Below are 21,785 nucleotides of genomic sequence, written 5' to 3'. Positions count from 1 at the left end.
TCTTGCCACAATGATTAATCAGTGCAGAGACGACATGGAAAATAGCATATGCAAATAGTTAATAGTCTCTTTTTGAATATCTGAATAGTTAACGACATGGAGAGTTAGTTATCGGTCTCTGAGTAAATCTAAGGAAGAAAATGAATTAGAATAATAACAGACTGTGAAGGAGTTTATGTGGTTTCTTTTCCACAGTTAAAGCGAGATGATGGTTGTCGATGGGCATTTTATAGACTCCTGCAGCTCTGTAGAGAAAGAGAGAGTCTGAGCTCTAAAGCAATATGCTAAATTCAGATTTTTGATAGAAATGATAAGTTATAATAATGAGAAAGTCTTCTTTTTCAATTAGACTTCCCTGTGGCATTGTCATTGAGCACCTGCAGTGAATAGATGGGTGACTGGGTGTTTCGCCTTGTGCTCAATACGAAGATAAGATGCTTTTGGGGTTGTGAATGGGAGCGTGAGTCAGATATTGTGTTTTTGCTCTCACATAATACCCTGAAGAATCTTTTCTGATTGCTTGACACTTCCCAGGTGGGATTTCACTATGTTATGCTCTCATACTTTTATTCCTTTTGGATTCCCAGTGTTAAGAAACTCATGGTGTGACTCCCTTACAAATGTGCCATATAAAAGACTGTAGTCAAGCGTTTTTCATTGGGCTTTTATTGTTATTTATATCCTTTGTTACTTAATTCAGTTTTCCAAACCACCGTTGACACATTTTGGGTTGACGTAATGCAGTTTGTGTGTGCATGTGCCTGTAGCTGTTGCATTTTCCACTGTTTGGTTGTATGGCCAAGAGGTTCTCATCCAATTCTTATCTCACATGCCACCTGTGTTAAACACACACACAAACACACACACACACACACACACACACACACACACACACACACACACACACACACACACACACACACACACACACACACACACACACACACACACACACACACACACACACACACACACATGCAGTCTTATCACTTCTTTGTGCTTATCTCACCTGTGCAAAATCATTCAGTTGGGAGAAAATAAACAAGCCTCTAGATATGTGTCACCTGACAAGAACTGACCCAAATATGACAGCTCTGACAATAAACACACACATTTTACCCTCCGCCACTGATGTTAGCTGTGATTCTGTCCTCTTCAGCATTCAGATGTACTACATGGTCCTCTTGAGGCAGAGCTGGTATTATAAGTCTGAAATCAATATGACGGGTCTGAAGTGAGTGCAGTACATTCCAGCTCCAGACCTTGTTATCAAACCCAGTTGGCACCTGACCTTTTCAGATTCATGTATTGAGGAGGAATGTGGAGGTGGGTTGGTGAAGCTTTGTTGGTGTGCGACGGCCACGTTTCATTGACGTTAATGACCTTTAAATTCAAATCGCTGTGGATCAACGTTCACCAACATGAACTTCAGAGTTTCTTCACCTGCTGATCTTATTAGACAAGATATTGAAATCAATTGGCTGTTTCTACTCTGGTGGCAATTCATTGACCATGCCTGATTTTATACCACTTTCTTTGGAAGTAACAACTGTTCTGTGAATAAAAGGAGTAGCCAGCCTTGAAAAGCAACCATGGCATGCTTATTTTTGGTTTAATTTATGCTTAAAGTCCAGTAATTTGAGTGACTTCATTTTGTATCTTAAGAGTGATATCTCAGTGGTATTGGTATTGGTATCTCATTTGGTGTATTATTTTGCTGGTGTAATGTTTTGGTTTCCTTTCTTCACCAGACCCTTTGGTTGTGCCTAAATACATTTAACTTTAACCAGACACAAGTATCATTATCAGAGTTGAGGATCACATCTGTTGAGTTTGCACTGTTGGGCTGTTCCCTAGTTTCCGCTGGATTAATTGGCCCATCTGGTGAGATCCACCCTGCTCTTCATTCTTCCTGTAAGGAACAGTGCAGGATGCAAGTGTGACTTGATGAATGTCTGAGAGCAAAGGTTCCTGTCATGTAGTGTTGAATGTTGAGGTCACTCAACAGCAGTTGTACCTGACAGCCTGAGGTGCCAAATGCTATGCGCTCCCCTAAAACAAAAGAAGAGATGAAAAAGGTCTAAAGGCCACTCTTTGTTGTTTGCACACATGAGCAATGAGAAATGAGGATAAGGAAAGGAAGCCCTGTGTTCTGCCTCACAGGAACCACATAGCTTAAGGAAAACTGTTCAGTATAAAATAAATCATGTGCACTTGCACTGTGGACAATGTGACCTATTTTTTTTTTTTATTAGCTGATGAGCCCAAAATAAGTTGACCCATAAGTTCAAATCTTACTGCATTGCAAAATACCAAAGCTGTTTGGGGACCAAATAAAGGTTTGATATCCCTGTTTATTCACTAAGTGTAAATAAATTTGAGATATCTTTTATCTGGTTGATCTCTTCTCTTCCTGGTCTCGTTCTGACACACTGACTAATTTCTAACTTTTGTGGTTTGTGGACCAGTAAAGTAAGTTTACACGTGGAAGACTAATCACAAAAATATTTTTCAGCAGCGGCATGTAGGGTGATGACGTGTCATTTATATCGCAGACCTACAGCATAAAGGTAAAGGGGTTTGTGCGTTCCCTTGGGTATGGTTCTGTCCTTAATAAATGGTTGAAAGGCTGAGTATTTTTTAGCTTATAACAAGCTCATTTAATTGGTCTGGCAGTGAACCTGCTGATGCGGGTGAGTGAATTCTGATGGGGTGGCTTTGACAGGTGTCAGGTGCAACGTGTCAGATGTCACTATGATTACGCAGACTGTTTGGTCACTTATGAAATCCATATATCAGAGGTACATACACAAGCTCATTTAAGAATCTGGAGCTCTCTTGAAAAAAAACATTAATTTATGAAGAAAAAACTAATATAATTATTTTTTAAAAAAGGTTTGGAATAGTGAATAAATCTATTGCGATTTGGGGTTTTCTCTTCTCTTTAGGTGAATGGACGTGAATTTTCCAAGTCTGGACATGAGGGAACGGTGGAGGCCATGCGAAAGGAACCCATTGTGGTGCAGGTGCTGAGGCGGGGACCCTCCGGCCAGAACCAGAACAGCCTACAGGAAGTGTGTGTGGTGGACGTGTGTACTCAGACGGACATCACCTTTGAGCACATCATGGCTCTGGCTAAGATGAGACCCACTACTCCACCTGTGCCAGACATCTGCCCATTCCTGCTGTCGGACAGGTACAGTATGCTGCCAACACTGTTAATTACATTTAGATTCAGACCTAATCCTCTTCCTGTAAAGTTAATTGTACTGTTTGTAGTATGTCATTACTACAAGAAATGATATTATGAATTTATAATATCAATTCATAATTTATGAATATATATATATATATATATTTTTTTTTTTAGTTATTTTGAGTTATTTTTTATAGAAAAAATGGACAAATGCTACCTCAATGAGTGATGCTTTCTTAACCAGATGACTATGCATACTAACATCAGCACATGCTATTATCAAATATTTCTTCATCACCAGGCAACAGCCATAACCCCCTTCCCCGCCATCGAAATATCCCCCACTGCTGTCATAAAAGTCGCGCCAGGGCCTATGTGTAATTATTGTAGTGGCTTCCCTTATCCATTTCCTGTAATGAGTAGTATACAGGGTGATTAAAACCTAATGGAGTGCTAAAATATCAAACATGCTGGCACAGAGGTTTCTCTTGGTGTTTAATGCCCTTTTACAGCTTTTCAACTGCATGAGTTTGTCCAATAAGACTTGTGTCTGGGGATGATAGAGCACATCTGATTATTTGGCTCCTTATGTGCATGTGCTTTTGGTTTATTTATGCTTCTAATCTGTTTGTCTGGCTACAACTCAGCAAAATCAAAGATTCAGCTCATTTGTGTGTGTATGTGCTTTGCACAGATTGCTTAGGATCTTGGAACAGTGTATTTGCAATTGTACCCCAGCATGATGTGTTAACAGATTAATGAGTATTGTTTGTAATTACATGCTTCCCCTGACTACAAACAAATTCTGTTATCTTCTTAGAAGTGTAACGGGTCGGTCTGTAGGTCTGCAAATAAAATTGCGGAAATAAAGCTTAGCCTAGTGCACAAAGGTAATTTCTCTTGTTCTCTCTTTCTCTAGTTGTCATTCCATTCAGACTATGGAGCATGAATATTATGATTGTCCAGAATATGTGGCCAGCACTCAGGCAGAGGTGGACAGGGCAGTTGAATTCGAGTGTGAGGTAAGTGAAAGAAAAATGTTTTTTTTTTTAAATAGTGATTTACTGTACACCTGGTGTTAACATTCATTTACACCTGACTTTACAAATGCAACGAATTCTGATGGCATAAATAAATACATCACTTAATTATACAATAATGCATGTTGATACACTGCACACACACACACACAGAAAAAAAATAGTTTTACATTTTGACAAATATTCATATTCAATATTGAAAATTTTCAATACAATTATTCATTTTATCCAAAAATGAGGTACTATTATTTTATCATTAACACTTAACACTATGTATTGTTCAAGTTAGTTCATGTTAACATAATGTAGTTAATGATCTAATGTTAACAAATGAAGCTATATTGTAGTGTTACCTTTTTATCTATGAAAGAATCTGAATTAAAAGAGTTATATGATCAAATTATGTATTGGGATCATTTAATTGTGAAACTTTAAAAATATTTTCAAAAAGGCAGGTTCCTTCACTATTAATGAGTTAAAGTAGCATTTTACAGCTGGAGAGCTTTCAAACAATGCCATTTTTCCTTTGGCTAATAAACAGGGGCATTCGACTCCACTGAGGTGTAATTAGTTTTATTTTAGTGACATTAATGTTCTTTCCTACTGGGTCGCTTGCTCATTTTGGAAAACAAATGCATGTGTGTTAATGAATCATTAATATTATTATGATTGTTTGAAGTTACAAAAACAGCTTGTCACCAGATGTTTCTTCAAATATGTGAGATTTTGGGATGTATCTATTATGAACATTTTTTCTGATGGCGAAATTGTGACAATTTCCTTCTTGGAAAATCAAATTGCACAGTGCTGAAGTTGCTATGTGAAGTATGCATAAGCAGTGATAAATGTCTGGATGAACCCCTTCCATGCAAGATAACTTAAATACTTACTGTCAATCACAAGCGAATTTTTCATATCAGGCCAAGACGAAACTAACCACTTTAGCTCCCTGAATACGGAACATATCCTAACTTAATACTATGATCTGTTAAATTATCGCTATGATTTTCCAGTTTTGTCGCTTGCCGCACTAGGTTAAGGGAAAATGTGTGGATTATTTTGCTCGGCACGTCGGTTGATCCTCTATGATGAGCATGTGGTCTGAACAATAGACTTGCAGAAAATATGAAGTATCACTGAGCTTATGGAACAGATCAATATGAAGCCGTATTAAAGCTTCTGGTGATGAATTGCATCCATTGTGCGGACTGACAGTAACCCAGATTCAGCTGAAATATGAGAAATATGAGTTAGCCTTTTTATATCACACCACAGACGTTGCCGTGAGCATGTTGGTATCACATTTTTAGAAATGATTTGCCAAATAAGAACACTTGACAGTTCGGTGTATATGGTTGTGGAATAAAAGGGAAAATCCTAGATGGAGTGGTAAATCTGGTTAATGTGGAGGGTGGAGTTTTTGATGTATGATGCTAGTGCTCGGTCAGGAGCGTCGACCGATAAATGAGCCGTTTTGCTTGACTGAACTGAGACCGGTGTCAGTTGAGCTGTGGCTCGCAGCTCTCCTTTGACAGGTGAATGTCTCTCGAATACAGCGCTGTCACTTGCACCAGGCTTCAGTCTTGACATATAACCCCCTCGGCCTGCTTGATTATATCATATTTCATGGTGGCCTTTTGTAGGACACGTTTGTAGCTAAAGGAACTGGTCATTGTTTCATTTTAATGCAAGGCCAAACATTTAAGATTACTTAACTACTCTAGAATAATGCTATTCGTGCTGGAGTTTAGAAGCTATATGTGGCTTTTATCTTTTAAGTAATGAACTAAAGAGAAATATATTGAGCTGAGCTATTTTCTAGTTGCTTTCATAAAAAATCTGCCTGAAAAATCACCAAAAGTTAATAGTCTGAGCTTTGTTGTTGTTTAACGTGCATTTTGAAGACCAAATGTTCCCGCAAGGATAGTGAAACCTGAGATCACCTACATCATGGTCCCCACGAGGGAAATGGATTAATAAACATAATAAATTATGCTAATTTAAAAATGTAAAAATAGAAAAAGGTTTCTGTGATGAGTTTATGGGATAGAAAATACAGTTTATACTGTATAAAAATCATTATGTCTTTGGAGAGTCCCCACAAAGATAACAAAACCTAACGTTTGTGTGTGTGTGTGTGTGTGTGTGTGTGTGTGTGTGTGTGTGTGTGTGTGTGTGTGTGTGTGTGTGTGTGTGTGTGTGTGTGTGTGTGTGTGTGTGTTTGTGTGTGTGTGTGTGTGTGTGTGTGTGTGTGTGTGTGTGTGTGTGTGTGTGTGTGTGTGTGTGTGTGTGTGTGTGTCTGTGTGTGTGTGTGTGTGTGTGTGTGTGTGTGTGTGTGTGTGTGTGTGTGTGTGTGTGTGTGTGTGTGTGTGTGTGTGTGTGTGTGTGTGTGTTTGTAACAGGAGGTTGAGCTCTGTCGAATGAACAGCCAGGAAAAACTGGGCCTGACTCTCTGTTATCGAACTGATGATGAAGAAGATACAGCCATTTTTGTTGGTCAGGTGGGTATTTTATTATTTATTTTACACATTTACTTTTAAAGTTTGTTGCTGAAAAAAATCATACAAATCGGGGGTTAAATTTACTTAGATGTTTCCAAAATGTTTAGTGTCTGGGTTGTAAAACTGGACATAGATGGACAATATAATAGGTAATGTTGTTGAAGTTCATCATTTTCTGAAGGTTAATCACCTCCTTTTACAGACCAAGTGTTCAAAAGAAAAAAATGTGACTTTAAAGTTTCAGACTCAAATTTTTTTGCAGCAGTTCAATTTAACAGACAAAGATCTACTGAAAATGAACCTAATGCTGCTTTTAGAACAAATGTTATTATGTTAATTTGGTGATCTGTGTTGAAGTCACCTGTTAGATGTGACACTTAGCATCAAATTTGATGCAGGCAATCAAATTAATCGGACCAAACCCTTTTTAACATCAATTAAAATTTTGTGAAAAGTAATTAAAAGATAAAAGCTGAGTTTGATCGATTCTCATTGTTCCACATCACTGTATTACTTCACTGAAATTAAAAGTGTTTAATATGGAGAATTTTCCTATTTTCCAAAGTTCAAATGGCAGACGAAAGTCTACCAGGACTGAGTCAAGCATGAAGAGATCAAGTCAAGTTTGGAAAATTATTCTGCATACAGACAGTTCTTTTTTCAGTGTTTTAATTGCTGATTTTAATTAGTAAGAAATGGCACCCCTCCTGTCTCCTGTGGAGTGTAAATGGCACTTTATTCACTCTCACCACCTTGACACACCTAAAGCAAAACAAAGGCTGAAAACAGGGACTGCATTTCAACAGGGAGAATTCTACTTGTTGTACAGATATTGCCTGTTCTTACACCATTTCTCGCTCAGAGATATGTAAATGTGGAGCAGCTGACATCAAACAGGAGGGAACTGCTTCTCTTTTTCGTATCATCTCCAGAAAATGTATTATAAACAACCTACAGAAATGTTCTATTAATACATGTCTGTGGAAGTAAGTTATGCTAATATTAGTCATTAAAAATGCATTTATGCGTATAATGTACAGCAATGATGTTTTCAGCCTCGTTCTTATGTAAATTCTTATAATGCATAAAGAATATGGTTGTTTTAATCAGCAATCTTGTAAAAATGCTAAATATAAAAATATGTATTATTTTGAGGGGAAAAAGAAAAATATTCCACATCCTTTATAGTCTGTGCAGTATTCACTTCCAATCCTTATATATTATATGGGGGCATTATGTTTCCTTCTTTTGTTAATAGTCTGAAAGGAATAGATTTTTCTCATTATAGAACAGATATGCAAATTAATTTGTTACAATAATGAATTCTTTCTGTGACAAGTCATGGAATTATTGCTGGTGTGGTGAGATGAATTATGACAATTTCCATATTGATGCCATGTTTTTTGTACTGTTGATAGGTTGAACTCAACAGCATAGCTGCAAGGGATGGACGCATCAGAGAGGGAGACAGAATTTTACAGGTGGGATACATTTAATCTTGTTACACACCTATACACAAGCAAGTTCACGCTTACAACCATCCTATGAATCCAGATGATGTTTTTGATTATTTATGTGGTGGGTCCAAAAGGCTAGAAACACATTGAATTGGATTTTTCATTGGATTTTTCTTTACCTACTTATATAACAAGTATATATGTGTGTGTGTGTGTGTGTGTGTGTGTGTGTGTGTGTGTGTGTGTGTGTGTGTGTGTGTGTGTGTGTGTGTGTGTGTGTGTGTGTGTGTGTGTGTGTGTGTACAAATCTTGAACAAACAAAGTCAGCCACTGGATCATCATGATACATTTCTCTTAAATGGCAGTTTTAACTGGATCTGCTTTTGCAGAATGTAGACCAAGCTGGTGTGACATTCAGCAGAGACAGTAGGGTTAAAGGTTTGGAGAATTTATGAGCAAAAGAAGATAAAGAAAGAACGAGATACAAAGGACGAAAGGCATCTGTGGATGTAACATTGAGGGAGATGAATACAGTGGTTCGGTGCACGTCTGTCTCACTCTCTCCACCCCTATTATCTTCTTTTGACAGTGCCATTACTCTATAGAAGAAAAGATGAACGGCACCTGTCAGAGGCTGCTTAATTGTGTGTCTGGGCGTGTACCGCCACAACGCTTTTTATAAATGCTGTGGCTCCTGCAGCCCAGTCGACAGTCTTAGTAATCGATTCAAAGTCTCTCCCCCAGTAAATGCATAATTGACTGAAGGTTGTTATCTCATGAGGGGGGGCTAGTTTTGGTGTGTATGAGGAAATGCAATTTTGCTCCACTTCTGTCACTGATGAAGTGTGCTTCCGGTGTGAAAATCCTGACACTCTATCATTATCTTTGTGTGTATGTAATTGTCTCTCTGTGCCCATGTTTCTTCCAGATAAATGGTCATGACGTACAGAACAGGGAAGAGGCTGTTGCTCTGCTTTCAAATGAAAATTCCAGATCCATAGTGTTACTCGTCACCAGACCTGAAGGACAGGTGAGACTAGTGGACATAGTTGCTAATCTTAACCCACATTAAAACCACAGTTTTATTTGTGTGGCTTTATTTATTTATTCATTTTTAGCCAATCACCTGAGCCATTAATACCATGTTCTCTAAAACCATGTGAAATTATATCAGTAAAATTTTGATTGGCTGCTGGTTAAACCCTTCAATAGTGACTATTGAGTATACCCAGTGATGTCAAAGGCAGAAAACTGTGAAAAATAGTCAAAAGTAACTGAAGTATAATGAGATATCTCTGATTTATATGTCGCTTGCAAAAATATGTATTCCACCAGATCACACACCTATTTTTGAATGGTTGTAAAAGGAGAAAGATGCGTTTTGCAGCCAAATAGTGTAGCTATGGCATCTACTAACTGACACTAACTGAGTCATTTTAACCAGCCAAATGGTTAGTCCAGAACTGGTTAACCCCTGTTGGGCTTGTCTCTCTTAGATGGATGGAAGCTGGCTCGATGAGGACCATCATGATTTTCTCGAGGAGCTGAAGATGGAGATTTTAGAAGAACAGAAAAAGGAAGCAAAGTGGGTAAGTGTGACCGTACTTGCCAAAGGTTCCTTAGCACCAAGTCTTTATGTTCTGACAGGCATTAAGGGGTTGTATCTGTTCATGTTTTGCAGTCAAAAAGACATGAGGAAGCCTCCGTAAGTACAGATACAGCAACATGTTCCTCTTCCATTCTGGAGAAGGACAGTGGTGTGAAATGCAGCTTTGAGGAGAGTTCTGAATATGAATTGCTCTCTCATCCCCAAACACAGACTCAAAAACAACTTCGAGACAGGTGGGAAGCAAGCTCGCATTTGGTTCCTATGGACACCGTTAGTTTAACCAGGCAGGAGAAGGGTCAGGAGGGCAGGCTGAGTGAGAATGGGATGGAATGTGACCATTTCCAGCAACTTCTGGAGCTGAAGTGCCAGATCCGTAATGGTGGAGAATGCGGGTTGGTCTACAGGCGAAGTAGTACCATCGAGTGCAGTCTGACGGATCAGGGTGGAAGTGGAGTGGCACGGGAGCTGCACATGCTCAACGAAGAGCTGCGCAGCATTGAACTTGAGTGCCAGAGCATCATGCAAGCCCACCAGTTGCGCCGGAGCAAGCACGACTCACCCCGAACGGATAAGGAAAGTCGACTGCGCCGTGGCAAACTTGCAGATATTAACGAGTATCCTGAGAGACTTCAAAGTGAGAAGCTCATAGATAAAGACAGCTCTAGTGCCTATAATACAGCCGAAAGTTCCCGCTCAACTCCACTGGGAACAGAAGGATCACCCGACCACTCGCTACAGCGTCGAGTTCACCTGACCAATCAGAGGAACCTGCGGAGTACCCAACACCTGCAGAGTCCCTACAATAATCCCATCTTGTCTTTACCCAGCCAAAGTAGCCCTTCTTACAGTCGTGGCCATACTTACACCAGCTCCACACCACCCTTACAGACCCCCATCACCAGTCCCGGCTCACAAGGACCCAGCCAGGCCTTCTCCAGCAGCTTGGAACAAAGCCCCAGCAACCCCTCGGAGTCAGACCCAGCGCTGCCTGCTGATGACGAGCGCTGTGAGAAAGAAAGAAACCGTAATAGGGTTGCAACAGCTCGGCACTACCATTCGCCCTATCACAGCACCACCACAACAACCCAGCCTTCCGGCACACGCCATTACCAGAGTTACCTTCAGCTCCTACAACAACATTCCTCTTCCTCTCTGGAATACTCCCAGAGCCAGCTTAGCCTCCTCAGCCTCCGTGGACGGCCTGGACCCTCACAACCTGGCCGAATTGAATGGAAAGTTAAAGTGCGTGCAGACGGAACCAGGTATGTGGCACGTCGGCCCGCACGAGACCGTATCCTACGTGAACGAGCCTTACGGATCCGGGAGGAGCGCAGCGGTGGGATGACTACAGATGACGACACAGTCAGCGAGCTGAAGATGGGGCGGTACTGGAGTAAAGAAGAGCGCAAGCAGCAGCTAGCGCGGGCAAGAGAACAGCGACGCAGGAGGGAGTTCATGCAGAGGAGCCGGCTTGAGTGCCTCAGGGAGACCATGGGGACGGCAAGTGGGGAAGTCAGCATTCTGGAGCTCAGCCATAAGAAGATGCTGAAGAAACGAAACAAGAAGATCCTTGACAATTGGATGACCATTCAAGAGCTCATGAGCCATGGAGCACGAGCACCTGAGGGCACCAAAGTTCACAACGCCTTCCTTTCAGTCACCACAGTTTAGTGAAGAGCGTGACCACAGGCGGTCTTGACCTTATGTACTTGCCTCATTCCAAGTCGCCATTTTATAAAGGTGAAGATGCAGATATTTTTCATGTTTTGTGAAAACTCATTTCAACTGAACTCAAGACTTCAAGAAATGTGAATGTTCAAAAACTCTTTTGATACACTGACACGTTGACACTACCGTTACAGACCTCGCTGTGTTTTCATAATAGAATGTATAAAAATGGTTTTAATAGGATTTTACACACTACATTGTCATTTGATGTAGTGTTTTCATGCATTTGTATTTTATAAATGGCAAGTTTTCATGCGAGATAAAATACAGTACTTGAATTTCGGCTTTTTCTGCCATTACATCTTTTAAATCTGAAATGTAAATATCTGTAACTGTTTTTAACAAGATCTTCATGGGTAAAGGTGTACTTTGCCGCTTAATGGGTTTACAAGAGTTGTTTGACATACCACAAGATGTTACCATTTTTATGGTATTGTATACAGTACTTACAATTTTTGTACTGCTCTGTATGAACATTATTTATATTTTTGAGTCTAATAAGTTATTTTATTCCATCTTTATAATGCCAAATGACCCAGTCTGTATCTCAGTCAAGCGCTAAACATGGAGTTCCTACCACTCTCATTGTGCCTTGTATAGAGGCTCATTTTTCTACCACAGTTTGTGAAGAGACACCCTTAATAATCTTGCTGTCATGTTTTTAGTCGTTTTTTTTAATGTGTAAGACATCTTTGTAGCCGGGTCTACGTGTTCTAGGTGTGCTACATGGGGTAACAAAGGATAATAAATTATTGTTATATAATTTAGATTTTCTTGTTATCCTTTCTTCTCAAATAATGGTTTCCAGATTTTCTAGTTTTGTTCAGCATACAAAGATATTTGTAACTTTCGGCTTTGATTGATTACTTTTCTTGATTGACGGCTTGACCTATTTAAGCTCGAGATCAAGAAGCGCATTTCTGAGATAAACTGTGATTATATCATTAGAGTCAGACAAAATTGGCATTTGTCCGGTTTGCATCTCACCCAAATACCATCTGTCATTGTTAAACTGACATCCTGTCAGACAGTAGCATTAAAACCAGATCTGTTTGATTATAAATATATGTAATTCTTTGCATGAATATATAAATGGTTATCTTGCCATCAGCCCTTCGAACACTGCACTGCAAAAAAAGATCATGTTCTTACTATTTTTGCTGTTAAAAATATCTAAACAAAAGCAAAAATTGAATAAGATAATATGAAGTTTACCTATACACAATTAGCAAATTCTTCAGTCTTATTTTTGGCAAATGTTACATTTATGTTTAAATTACTGTATTTTCCAGTTGTGGCAAATATACTCTCTGAAAACAAGTCCTATGCAATTTTGCTCCTCAAGGATATGTATTGTTTTAAGGATATTTAGACCAGACAAATTTTTACTTATTTTGTAGTTTGACGACAAATGCTCTAAAAACCAATAATCTAAATGAATACATTAAGGAGCAATTGATATTAAATTGGTAATATGTGTAGATTATTTTTACGCAGATTGTTCTGAATGGATGAAAGCTGCCTGAGGCTGTAATAGGATGGTTTGTGTGTTAGGGAGGTTAGAGTTTTTTTGAAGTCTAATGTTTTTCATCTTTGGTATGAATGTGTGCTGCATGTAAAGACCTGTCTGTCTCAGTTTCAAAGTGATAACACTACCATAAATTTAATGAACGGTTGCCAAAAAACGTAGCTGTATTGAGTCACTAGAACTGATAACACTGAGGCCCTTTTGAACACATCCTAATTGGGGTCAGTCTCCTTAATTTGAGTAAAAATTTACAATATTCTAATGTATCCATAACCACCTGTTTGATGCAATTGATAAAAGGCTCTTTTGTGTTACTGATAAATCAGGGGAGCCAACAAAAATCATGCCATAGGAGCTCTTGAATATGTCAGCATGAGGTGTGTGGATCCATCTTCTCATCATGAATCATCTCCATTTTTAGTTGTTTAATTAGATTCTTCCCATGTTGTTCCCATCTTGATGTTTCAAAACTTCCGCCTATAAGCTGAACTCTAACGTTTATGACGTTTTCCTAATTACCAGCAACAGAAATTGCACTCATCTTGCGTTATGGCCCTGATGTGGAAAGATATTCTCTCAGACTGAATATGGCGAAAGAATGCTGTATTATGTATGTGTGCCAGCCATTTACCTCGTTATGGTTCTCTTTCACATTTATTTATTCATAAATGCTCATTATGACCGACAGAGCGGAGACTTGTGAAACGAGATATCAAAGCAAGAGCCCTTTTTCTCCTCGCTCTCTCTCTCTACTATACTACAAAGAATAATGGAGAGCACTGCTGTCAGTTTCTGTGATGTTCACACTTCACGTAGCAGAAGAGCTTTATCTATACTTTAAAATAATAGTGCACCAAAAACTGAAAAATTATGTCATCATTTATACTTGCATACCCTCAGGGGAACAGGGGTGTGTATATCATGCGGACAACAGAGAATATTGGCAAATATTAAATATTGAACTGAATGCTGTAGCTGACCAATCAGTTTCAAGTATTTCAGGGAGCCATGTAATAAATATATACTTTTATGTAGATATTGTGTGGAAAAACTGAAACAACCACTGAAAGAAAAAGAAAAAACAGCATACAGTTTGGGAACAATATGACTGGAAGAAAATAATGACAGCCAGAACATGAATTGTTGAGTCTAGACAGACTGCATACATGGTGTAACTTACCTGACACAACTTCTCTCCTGATATTGTCTAATGACTATTCTTTTCTGGGGTGTAGTGTCACTTTCCTCTTAAGTTTTTGGTGGACATGAGCTGAACTCAGCAGTATTTGATAGTTCCCCCCCCCCCCCCCCCCCCCCTGCAACGTAACTTTTGCATGCTTTTTGAAGCTCTGGCTCTCAGAGCTCTCTAAGCCCGTTGGGAAAGCAGAGACATGAGAGAGCATGACAGAAATAATGTGGTGAATCCAAAAAACGAGGGCAGATGAACAGACAAAAGAACAGAGAGTTGACGGGGTGGGAGGAGAACAGTAGCGTGTCTTTTCTATATGGCCATCTGACTTTGGTGATGATGGACACAAAGGCTATGAAACTGCCCTGTGAACATTTATTTTCTGGCATTTCTTAACAAGCTGTCAAACACAGAAAACCTGAGTTTGTAAGAAATAAAAGGTGAAAAGCTGATAGACAAATTCAGGTCAAAGCAGAAAACCTACTACATAATGTTGTACTGCAATCATGTTACATGATTTAATTTGGACAGCAACTGTTTTCTTGTGCATCTCACAGTGAGTCTTCTGTTCTGAATCTACCATATTTGAGTCCTGCAACAGACGAAAACAGTGTCTGGGATAATTGAAGGCTTACACTGTGAGACATCAGTGCCCATGTTGAGATTCATTGAACAACGGATGTTAATCCCACAGTAAGCATCAGTTTGTGCATGGAGATGGAGTCAACCTGAAACTAAGACAGTGCTCTTCCTGAACACGGCAGCGACTCTAATCCTCCACGCGGCATTATGGATTCAGGAAAACACTGAGAACAAAAGGATTAATTTTCTGTAGGCAAGAAGGGATAATTTGTATAGACAAGGCCAGCTTTAGATTTTGGCAGGTTTGGTGACTTTGTGACACACATAAAGGGTCCTAAAATGTAGGCAGCAGAGAAATGACCTGAAGAAATGACCGTTGTCAATGAGAGTTGGGGATTTTAGCAACATGAAGGACATTAACTGCATGTCCAGTGACACAGTTGAGGAAAGTTTAATTTTATGCCAGTTGTAATGCAGTGGCATTCATTTATAACTTTGCATGTAGTGCAAGGCCCATTGAAAATCCATTCAGCCTCGATGCTCAGATCTCAGCAGGTGCAATCAACCCCCTCCCAGCCCCTCACTTCTCATTGGTTTGTTAAGGTGCAGTTTTTAGCACAGCAAATTTTGGCAGTCAAAAACGTGAGCACACAGGAGGAGAAGCACAGTAATAATTAGCTGAGCTCACAACATGCCAGCAACACACACACACACACACACACACAAAAATACACACAAAAATACACTTATCAGTCTCATTTTGTCTTCTTTTTATTCTCTTCGTGAGAATGCAACATTCAACGTATTCTTACCTCCATTTCAAGCAATTATACAGAGTGGAAATCTGGAGTAACACACTGATATTAATGGGAATTATTCTGATTTTGGTATTGTGGATCAATGCCGCTGCATTATTATTGTTCTTTTGTTTAGAATAGGTCACGTTTTGCAGAAATTTGGCAGTTGGATGGATGTTGGTTCAGAAAGGAAACAGTAATGTTTTATGACATAAGATAATTTCTCCCTTCCTTTACTTTCTTTCCTTTAAAAAGCTGTTCAGTTCAGCTGTATTGATCCAGCACAGGTGAGAGGTTTTCTTGGCACGCCTCATAGATCCTCGTATTGTTGTCTGACACTTTTGTAGCTTGCCAGAACTTAAAAATGCTCGTCAAAGATTTGCTCAAAACGCCGGAGAGAGCAAAGGATGGCAACACAGAGAACATGTTTCTTTCTGTTGGTTATGTATCCTATAATACAGAAATTCTTGGTTTCAATTGAATTAAATGAGCCTTAATGGACTTATAAAAACACACATCCAGGTATTTTGTTACTGTAAATGAATGCATTTGGGTAGCTGATGTCCTGTGGTGTGACATGCTGTTCTCCATCTAATCACTTTTTTGACAGCTGACTTGTTCCCTCGCTGCCTTATCAGGCAATGACTTTGTAGGCTGCGTTTGCATAAGAAAGCCGCCTCATGAAACTGATTTCAGACAGATTTCTGAGGTAGCATAACATTCTAATGATCTACAACAAAATAGCGTGAGCTTTGGTGATAATAAGCTAATATTTAATGACAACAAAATTAATTTCTCGCTAAAAATTAAATCAAAAGTGGAAAACGTTGATACATTTACATACAAACTGACCACCGAGCGGAAGCTTTCAGATGCCATCTTTATTTTTTAGCTCACCTGTCATAGAATGGAAAGCACAGGATTGTGGGATATCAAAGCTACCTTCAAAAATCGATCATATAAAGGCATCTCAAGAGACAGGAAGTGAAACTTACATTGGATTCGGACGTGCCTTAAAACTTTCCTACCTTTGAATGCATCCTTGGAAGGCAGCATTTTGAAGCTTTCGGATGCAACCATTAAAAAAAGTATATAAAAATATGTATACTTTCTTTTATGCATTTATATTAAACATAACATTTTTATATTGAATTTAAATAGAGGGCTGATTTATTCTATTTTTTCCTTTTAAAATAATTGCACTCTCTATTGCGGTGCACATCGTTCAGCTTCGCTCCCCAATATTCTGAGTACTGGATCTAATAAGCATGAAATGGCATGTGCCAATCAGCCATATGGAGTTTCCTTTCTTCAAAGTGTTTTTGGTGCAGTCAGTGAGACTCATTTTATAAACATAAAATGGCTGGTCTTCCACTTTTTTCTCTCTCTGTGAAAAACTTTATGGAGGTGTGAGGTCTGACTGCCCACTCCTGTTCTGACTGAGAGGTGCAGATTGCGCCCCTCTCATAGAAATCCTTTTGAAATCCCTTTGAAGCCATGAAAAAATGAAGAGCGAATGAAAATAAATTAAGAGATCCACTCAAGAAGATTGAACTGGCTGATTCAGACTTTACAGGAAACAGAAGTGTGATCGCCAGACTTTTATTGCTGACAGGAGACTGATGTTTGATATTTCACATTGTGGCAGGTTATTGGCTTATTTTATCCCATTGTTTGATATGCAATCAACATTTTAGCACCGAAAATATTAACCCTTATGCTCGTTTCTTCTGAACTATAAGGAATTTAATTGAAATATGGCACTTTTTTCCTACAATAAATGCAATGTTAAATCACTCCAAAAGTGCATTAACAGCGGGATGCATAATGCAAGAGTCAGACATGCACTTCTGTAATCAATAAAAGATTCATTTGAGGAAAGGATGTGCGTGTATAAGTAAACGCTCTATGTGCCGACTAATCAGATTATCTGACAGAAAGATGAACTGTCCTACATGGAGATATTGATTCAGCTAATTAAACTCAATGAAAGTTCTGTTTGTGATTGGATTCATAACCTAAAGTCAGTCGATGCAAGCAGGTCTGCAAATGAGACTTGTTGCATTGGATCCAATGTATTGAACATACTTTGGCGCCACATTACTTCGGCTCCAGACTGTTGTGCTATAAGTGGACAGTTCTTGAGTAACCTGTTTTGTTAGGAGTGAAGATGAGATCAGTGCATATATGTCTTGGAAAAGCTTTTAATTTAATTAATCAAATAAAGGCTCCAAGATGGAAGCAAATGGGCAGTCGAGAGGGTCCCATGTCACGTACTAAAACTTAAACAGGATTTATTGAATTAACAATTCCTTTTAAATTCCAATTAAATCGAATGAATCACAAACATATAGAATTTTGAATAAACTTTAAGGAAGTACAATTAGAGTTCTATTTCAAGTAGAATAAAAAACAAAACAAACATATGACTGTTTTAACCCTTTAATGTATGAATGTTTCGCCAATCATTATTACATATTTGGGTCTTTAGTGACCCAGAACTATATTTTAAACAGATGGAACTCTGTGTACCTTTTGCGATAATAATAAACTCTCCTGAAATAAGAGTTACAATTACAGAAGAATAAAATAAAGCATAATTTGTTACCTTTTGGAGCTTGGAAGGTTTCACTTTTGAGCAGAAATTTTATATCATCACTGTCCTCGTCAAAACTCATTTCTCATATTCAAGATCTCAAACATATTCTCAAAAGTATAATTTTCAACATCTTCAAAATCAATATTGTGACTGCTGACAGCTTCTTTGCCAGATCCACCATCAAGTAACTGTGACACTATTATTTGATTGCGTTCAGTACTTTCTCTGAAATAAATCGCTGAGCCATTTTAAGTTTTGCTGATGATTCCTCCTATTCTTTTGTTTTCCGCCTGCGGTAACTATGAGTGAAACGTCACTTCATCATTGTGTATCAGACATTGCCACCTTGTGGAATAAAGATGAACAGCACGTATTCAGTCATCAAAGATTCATCTATTGTTGATCAGAAAAAGTATACTTACACTGTTACACAATTCGGGTCATTAGTGTGTAGCTATGTCATTTTTTGAAAAATGAATGGGAAAACATGCGTTTTTTAATATTTAATTTACTTGTTATATTGTTTATAAAATTGATTGAGGAAGAAGGTTAATGTCTAATTTAAAAAATTAATGAGGAGGAGGGTAGTGAATGATGTCCTGGAAAACTAAAGATCCGAGGGATACATTTAAGGGTTACATGTATTGTCTATTTATTTTTTAATGTTATCACGCTATGATAAATGTTACACACACATGAGGTATTTTCCGATGATATGAATACAAATAAATGTTTGACATTTCTTCTACAAAATTTAGTAATTAATCTATAGCCTATGTATTTCTTTATATTTACTAAATTACCTTTTATTTTATGGGCCATAATGGAAGAACACTTCATTTCCCAGAATGCTCTAATCATAGCCATAGTTCATGTAATAGCTACACATGTGGTACTTTACCTTGTTGGTTATGATTGCAAAAATGGCTGCAAAAAGAGAAGTTGGTTCTGAGAAAAGGCCAAGCTTCATTTGATTCACGAAAAAAGCAAAACTCAGTGTAAAGAGAAGGATTTAGGTCACACTAAGACTCATGTGACTCATTTTTGCACCTATAGTGACCACGTAATCCATCATGGGACTATAAATGGATAAAAAAAATAATTTGAGGGGCGGCAGATCTTTCATCATACACAGGTAAGTTCTCATGGTTGTTTTAGTGGATCAATCCCCTACCATTTGACAATCTTTGCAGGTATTTTTCCACAATTACACATATCTTTTATAAACTGTTCATCTCTTTATCTAGCTTATAGAGTGACAGTGATTCTATGTGCCATATAGGTTGTTCCTTATCAAATGAGAATCTGATAATGCTAGTCATGCTAGTAAATGAGCCTCATAATTGATACCTGCATTTTGTTCCAGCAAGACTTTGGTTCATTACTGGCTTTAGGCAAATGATGACTCTATTCCATTGCTCATTTTATTATTAGATAATGCATTAAAAGCATGTAAGCAGAGATTGTTTAACGTCATAATCATTTTTATGTTTCATGACCTCAGGCTGTCAGAAATAAAATGTGCCTTTTAAAATGGTTGAACTAATGGTTGAGGCATAGACTGTTATTGTATTCAACATTTTTACTTCCTATTAGAGTAAATTAGAAGAGGTTTTTTTTCTCTCACTTTAAATGCCTACATGCAACAACAGCCTGCAGTGCACTGCAATAATGATGATGTGCCGTTCATTAGAGTAAATGTCTTTTGAGAACAGCTGTTCACTCAAAACAATTCCAGGCCTGGGGATGTATGGAAGGTCCTTGAATTCTTCCACACTTTTTATCCATTTGTGTAAGTCTCGTTTCAGCTGTTTTTAAATGCAAAATGTAATTGTGTATCTGCATAGATCTAATCTCCAGGCTTTCTTTGACCTCAATACACTGAGTGTCTCTTTCTAAGAACCAGTGAGCTTGCTGCGAGTATTGCTCATGACTCGAAAGGGAGTAATTATTCTGAAAAAAAGTGCTGTGGAAAGCAAAACTGGGCAAATATAGCAAGACCTAGATACAGAGATTGAGAACTAGCGTATGTGTGCGTTTGCATAAATATTGGGAAGAGACTTGAATGGGTCTTGTGAACCATATGTTCCTTATTTTGAATGTGATGATATTCCACCAAAACAGAATTATTCTTTGACTCCAGTGAGCTAGACCTGAGTGGACTTTTTACCTCTAATTTTCTAATGATTTCTCTTTGAATTTAATGATTCAGCCTGTTCTCTTGTTCAGGTTTTTTTGTTGTTTGGAGATATCCTGAAACTTTTATTTTACAGTAAAAAAGTAAAAGTACTTATGCATGCACAGCATTAGAAACGTCAATCTTTATGAACAATTTATACTATTATATTATAAATAATTGTATAGTTATTGTCACAGGTCCTATCAGCAACGACACATCTCAACCTAACTCAACTCAGCGCACCTGGTCTCGCTCATCATCTCCGGAGTTCTGATCAGTTCCACCTGCATGTCATAATCACTCACCTCTGTCGCTCACTGCTTATAAGGCCCTGTCACTTTACACTCTCGTCTATACGATACCCATTACTCTCTGGTTCCTAACCCTCATGGTCTGAGTCTAGAACAGCCTTCTCGCAAATTATTGTCAGTCTCATGCTAACCTCCTATCTGTGTCTCCGGAACAGCTTCAACGTGGAGATCGCCCTTGAATCTCCCAGCTCCATTCACCTGTACTTCCTTGATCTGGGAACGTCACGAATCATCTGGTGACTGATTGATACCAAGGACTGTTCCAGTAAAAGTATATCTTGTGTGCGGAGTACCTCTGATTGGATCTTGTCTCCTGTTGTCTTGGAGCTTGCCTTACGTGTCAAATAAATATTGTATATTCTACTTCCGTATTCTCGTCCTTCAGTAGACTGTGACAGAAGACCGGACCGTCACAATGCAAGCTCCAGCGGCACACGAGTTTCCGGCATTGGGAATAGAGGTCGAGCTGATTGCTTCTGCACCTCAGCCTCCCATCAACGACGCAGCTGCATTACCCACGCAGCCGCCATCATTTCAAGAAACTCTGTCTGAACTCAGTCATACTCTACAAAATCTCAGACTCGCCCCAGTCAGTCCCATGGCCAGACCCTCCACTTATTCAGGCGAAGGTGAATGCAGTGGCTTTCTTTTACTATGTCGCCTGTATATGGAGATCAATGCTAATCAGTTTGTTTCAGAAAATGCAAAGATATCCTTCATTTTTTCCGTACTCACTGGACGCGCGCTGAACTGGGCACAGGCACTATGGAATTCCAATGCACCTGCACTGCAATCATTAAGTAGCTTTGTTGAACATTTTCAAACTGTTTCAAACTGGAACGAGATTGCTTTGATATCCGCCTATCGACAAGGATTAAATCCTGACATCTGTCTTCAACTTGCCATCTATGAAGATTCCATAGGGATCGAGAAGCTGATCCAGCAATCCATTCTCATTGTGCAACAGCGCGCTGCATGTCTCAGTTTGATCACAGCATCCTCTCCACGATTCATTTCCTCCAGGAACTCAAGCTAGACCACAGCACCTATATCACAACCCCCGCGTCCA

General features: G+C 38.7%; 1 protein-coding gene across 3 annotated transcripts in view; it reads left to right on the top strand.

Annotated features, from left to right (window-relative positions):
- pdzrn4 (PDZ domain containing ring finger 4) overlaps positions 1 to 12,294 on the top strand; it is a 52,716-nt gene extending 40,422 nt beyond the window's left edge. For 2 of the 3 annotated variants that reach the window (XM_077234502.1, XM_077234500.1), the window contains exons 2-8: positions 2,949 to 3,196; positions 4,116 to 4,218; positions 6,639 to 6,737; positions 8,156 to 8,218; positions 9,123 to 9,224; positions 9,691 to 9,783; positions 9,876 to 12,294. In XM_077234502.1, the coding sequence (XP_077090617.1) occupies positions 3,000 to 3,196; positions 4,116 to 4,218; positions 6,639 to 6,737; positions 8,156 to 8,218; positions 9,123 to 9,224; positions 9,691 to 9,783; positions 9,876 to 11,474 (2,256 nt within the window). In that variant the 5' untranslated portion in view covers positions 2,949 to 2,999 and the 3' untranslated portion in view covers positions 11,475 to 12,294. The remainder of the gene's footprint in view (positions 1 to 2,948; positions 3,197 to 4,115; positions 4,219 to 6,638; positions 6,738 to 8,155; positions 8,219 to 9,122; positions 9,225 to 9,690; positions 9,784 to 9,875) is intronic. The other variant, XM_077234501.1, reaches the window with a different exon arrangement.
- The last annotated feature ends 9,491 nt before the right edge of the window (positions 12,295 to 21,785 follow it).

This window comes from Siphateles boraxobius, unplaced genomic scaffold (assembly GCF_051911475.1).
Source record: "Siphateles boraxobius isolate OS27281-9 unplaced genomic scaffold, OSU_SipBor_1 19, whole genome shotgun sequence".
In the NCBI taxonomy this organism is placed as follows: domain Eukaryota; kingdom Metazoa; phylum Chordata; class Actinopteri; order Cypriniformes; family Leuciscidae; genus Siphateles; species Siphateles boraxobius.
The sequence above is the reverse complement of the archived record's forward strand: the minus strand, read 5'-3'. Positions and strand labels throughout refer to the sequence as shown.